We start from the raw sequence: 4,207 nt of genomic DNA on the forward strand, positions 1-4,207 counted from the left end.
AGTGGGGGATGAAGCGCAGAATGTATGGCTTATGTTTTGCTCTGGGTCATAAATATATTGGTAAGAATGGGTGAAATAGGATTGCCCATACTTAAACCATCTACTTGAAGGAAATGTTCATTGTTGAAAATGAAGTTGGTTTTAGTTGTTGTAAATTCTAAGAGGGAAGCAAAAAGTGCTGGGGATGTGGATTAACTTGTTGGGGTCATTAATATAGAGGTCAAGTGCAATACTGCAAGCTTCATTGGCAGGGACTTTGGTGAAGAGTGACACAACAGCAAAACTAGCCATTAAGACTTTTGAATTTAGTTGGTGTAGTGTATATTTGAAATTCAAGACATCTTTAAAAAAAGGAACCTGCCCGGGCTCTCACACCATATGTAACATCTGCATGTAAAAAAAGGAACCTGCATAAATGAAGAAATCAACCACATAAAGCATTCCTTTATTCATACTAATAAATTTCCACCAGCTATTGTTGAAAAACTCTAACAACAAAACTCAACCTATGAACAAAATTGATACAAACAAACCCAACAACAGAACATTACACTGCAGTTTACCTTTTGTCCCTGAAACCAGCTCAAGAATTATCCACACTTGGAGAAAACTAGCCATTAAACACAATATTCCTGACAATGTCAAATTCTCTCAAAAACCTGGCCCTAAATTAAAATCGTTACTAAACAAAAATTATTTAGAATCACACAATACCAATGTCATTTACAAAATAACATGCAATAACTGCCCAGAATTCTACATCGGAGAAACAGGAAGAAAATTGGAAACCAGATTCAAAGAACACAATAAAAAATATCCCATGTTTTCCACCATTGCAACTCAAAAAAACCATAGTATATCTATTAAAAACACAGTAATTTTAAACAAAGAACCAAACAACCCTACCCTAAACCAACACCTTGGGGTGCCAAGATATCTCTTTTAAGTCATGCAACAGTATTTGGTCATGTGACCTCTTTGTTCCATACTGTATATATATATCCGTGTCAGTGTAAACTACTTGTACCTGATGATGACAGGTACATATGCCGTTATGTTAAACTTATATTAAAGTTTTTCTTCATTACCCATTCAAGCCATCTCCAAGCATTATTAGTACTTGTATATTTTTTATTATAAATTCTCTGTAAAATTGCTTCCTCAAAAGCGATCTCTGAAGTCACAAAACTGGTAAAAGAAGGAAAAAAAAAAGTACTGATATTCCAGTTTTCTTTTATAAATATATATATATATATACATGTATGTATGTGTATATATAGAAAGCGAGAGAAAGGACTAATGTTAGTACCAAATACTGTTAACAGTAATACTGATACCAAATCATAATGGGTTTGGGTTTTATGTATCGACTTACAACAGACTGTAGTTTTTAAGTTTTGTTTTAAAGAATTAGTTTTTATCTATTTTTTATAATTACTTCTGAAATTTCGTTTTGTTCTCATCTATATAATTTTCTTATGTTCTGATCAGAAAATTGAGTAACAATTAATAACTATTTGAAAAGTATTTACAATGTTTTATTTCACTATTATAAATTATTTATTCACCATTTAAATTCTATTTTTTATAACTGAGTAAAATAAACAATTATACATTTCCAAAAAATTAAATAATCCATAATTCAAAGTTCTATTAATCTTGCAGTATCATAATAGTTCAGAACAAAACTAAAATGCTCAATAACACATAAATCAATACTACTAATAACTTAAGTAGCCCTTAGAACTTACACCCGCTTAGTGCCTTAACTAAAGCATGATTTAGTTTGATTCTTATTATTAAGACTCAAGAAACTACCGCTAAATTTGTACTAAAATTATTCGTATAGACATGTACTATATATCAAGCAATGTCATACGATGTATAGAGATACTAAATAGATCGTGGTTTAGAATATTAACCCAACGTGAGTGATTAACCCGGTAACCGTACGACTAAGCATCGTAGTGTCTTTTCAATTTTGTTTGACTGTTGTTCCGAGCTAAAGGCTAAAGTTTAAAAGTTAAATACATCATATGAAAACTCGCGCCCTGTGTTTAAGATTTTAAATAAATTATAGAAAATATGATTACTGAGTTACTACAGATATTAAAGCTAATATAATAATTTTAATTAGTACTAAAGTAAAATGATTAGTAACATAAATACTAATAGTAAAATAGGACTAGCAGTAGTACTAGGGTTAGAGTTGAATTCATTATTGTAATTTGTAGTCGAGTACCATATGCACAAACGAATCATATTAATTTTGTAAAATATATGTTTTAATATTGATAAATAGTAGTTTTACTTTTAGATACGTCTTGTTAAATATAATCTGACTTACTTCCCATTTCTATAGAAGTTTTTATCGATTTTAAATATAATCTTTCGCTACCATAAACCAGCAGCAACTAGTCTCAAATCCGACAACGTGACAAAAGGAAATAACGTCAGCAATCAAACCGAATTTCCGCTTAACTGATATTCCATTTAATCGCTAGGTGTTAAATTTTTTTATAAACTTAGCCAAAAAATGAAAAAAAAAAAGGAGAAAAAGAAAAGATAAACAAAAGCTATTATATGTTTATTTGGAACATGCATCATAGCTAGAGTAACTTATAGACTGGTTAAATTGAGCGTGTTTCGGAAAATGTTAATAAAAATTGATAGGGAAGTTAAAACCAAGAGGAGATGATTTTGAGCATAACAAGCTAAATAATAGTGTTATAGATAAGTTTCACGCATTTAAAAACAAACATAACAGATTGAAGAAAAAAACTCACTTGCTATTACTGTAGTGACAGAAATATTAAGGGGGAAAATGAATAAATTCAGGGCAAAATTTGAAATAGAATACTACGAAATAATGGGAATTATTAAAACTTGGTTAGATATGGCGAACATTGATAATAGGAATTATTTACAAATTCCAGGTTTTAAGTTATCTAATAATAATAGGCTTTTTAAAAAGATGAGGTGGAGTGACTTTCTATAGAAGAGATGAAATGCAACCTATTGGAACTGAAGACATAAAAAAGGATAGTGAAGAGATTAAATCTACAATTGAATCAGAGTTTCCAAATGTTTGTTATGGATTTCGCGTAAAGCTACACAAGCGCTAGCCGTCCCTACTTTAGCAGTGTAAGACTAGAGGGAAGTCTGGGCTATTCTTTTACCAACGAATAGTGGGATTGACCGTTACATTATACCGCCCCCACAGCTGAAAGGGCGAGCATGTTTGGTGTGATGGGGATTCGAACCCGTGACCAACAAATTGCGAGTCAAGCGCCCTAACCACCTGGCCATGCCCGGCCTATTTTTAAATGCAGAAAGTTTTTAATTGGCAATTGTTATAGGCCACTTGATCACAGAAAATGAGAAAGTTATATAATAATGCAAAACTTATGGAATATTTTAATTTCAAAAACACTGATTGGGATTTTATGGAGTCAAACAGTGAGGAAGAGAGGTCTCTTGAAATTATTCAAAATGGTTTTCTACATCAAATATTCAGAGAACTAACAAGAAGTGTGCCATTTTGAATTTATTGTTAACCACTAATGATGATGTTAAAGTGAGAGAACATTCGAGAAAGAGCGATTATTAATATTCAAATAGGGTCCTTTGTTAGATGCTGATGTAAAAAAAAATTAAATTTTAGTTCATAATTTTTAGAAAGCCAACCTTTAAGCCATGGTACAAAATTTATTACTTGGGATAATTAATTAATACGTGATGTTGTATTAAATTGGGAAGTTCTTTAAAACAAATTGTTTTTAAGTCAAGATTGACATAATCGATTTATTAAGGACATTATGTAGAAAATCATGAATAAATGCCATAAGTTTGAGATGTTAAATTTGACAGATAAAATGAGAGAGTTGCAACACTATAGGTTGCTTGTTTGTAGTTAAGTACAAAACTACACAATGGGCTAATCTTGCTGTGCCAACCACGAGTATTGAAACCCGGTTTTCAGCGCTATAAATCCGTAGACTGGCAAACAAAAGACTATAGGAAACGTGGGGATTTGGTTTAAAGATGAATTAGAAAATGAGAAAAGGTGTCATGTTAAATCAAGATGAAGGGGTTATTTTAAGTGTGCTTTAAGTAGTAGAATATGAAAACAGAGATGGGCTCGTAAGGTTGGTGATTACAGGGTTTTTGTTGAACACTATGAGGAGATAAAGGTCTCAATATCACA

The 4,207-nt window shown here is 31.4% G+C and overlaps 1 protein-coding gene across 1 annotated transcript in view; it reads right to left on the reverse strand.

The window, feature by feature from the left end:
* Positions 1 to 2,458, reverse strand: part of LOC106460165 (protein transport protein Sec61 subunit alpha) — a 30,353-nt gene extending 27,895 nt beyond the window's left edge. The window contains exon 1 of the mRNA XM_013919851.2: positions 2,348 to 2,458. Coding sequence (XP_013775305.1) covers positions 2,348 to 2,354 — 7 coding nt within the window. The 5' untranslated portion in view covers positions 2,355 to 2,458. The remainder of the gene's footprint in view (positions 1 to 2,347) is intronic.
* Between the last annotated feature and the right edge of the window lie 1,749 nt (positions 2,459 to 4,207).

Source organism: Limulus polyphemus, unplaced genomic scaffold (genome assembly GCF_000517525.1).
Source record: "Limulus polyphemus unplaced genomic scaffold, Limulus_polyphemus-2.1.2 Scaffold721, whole genome shotgun sequence".
In the NCBI taxonomy this organism is placed as follows: Eukaryota; Metazoa; Arthropoda; class Merostomata; order Xiphosura; family Limulidae; genus Limulus; species Limulus polyphemus.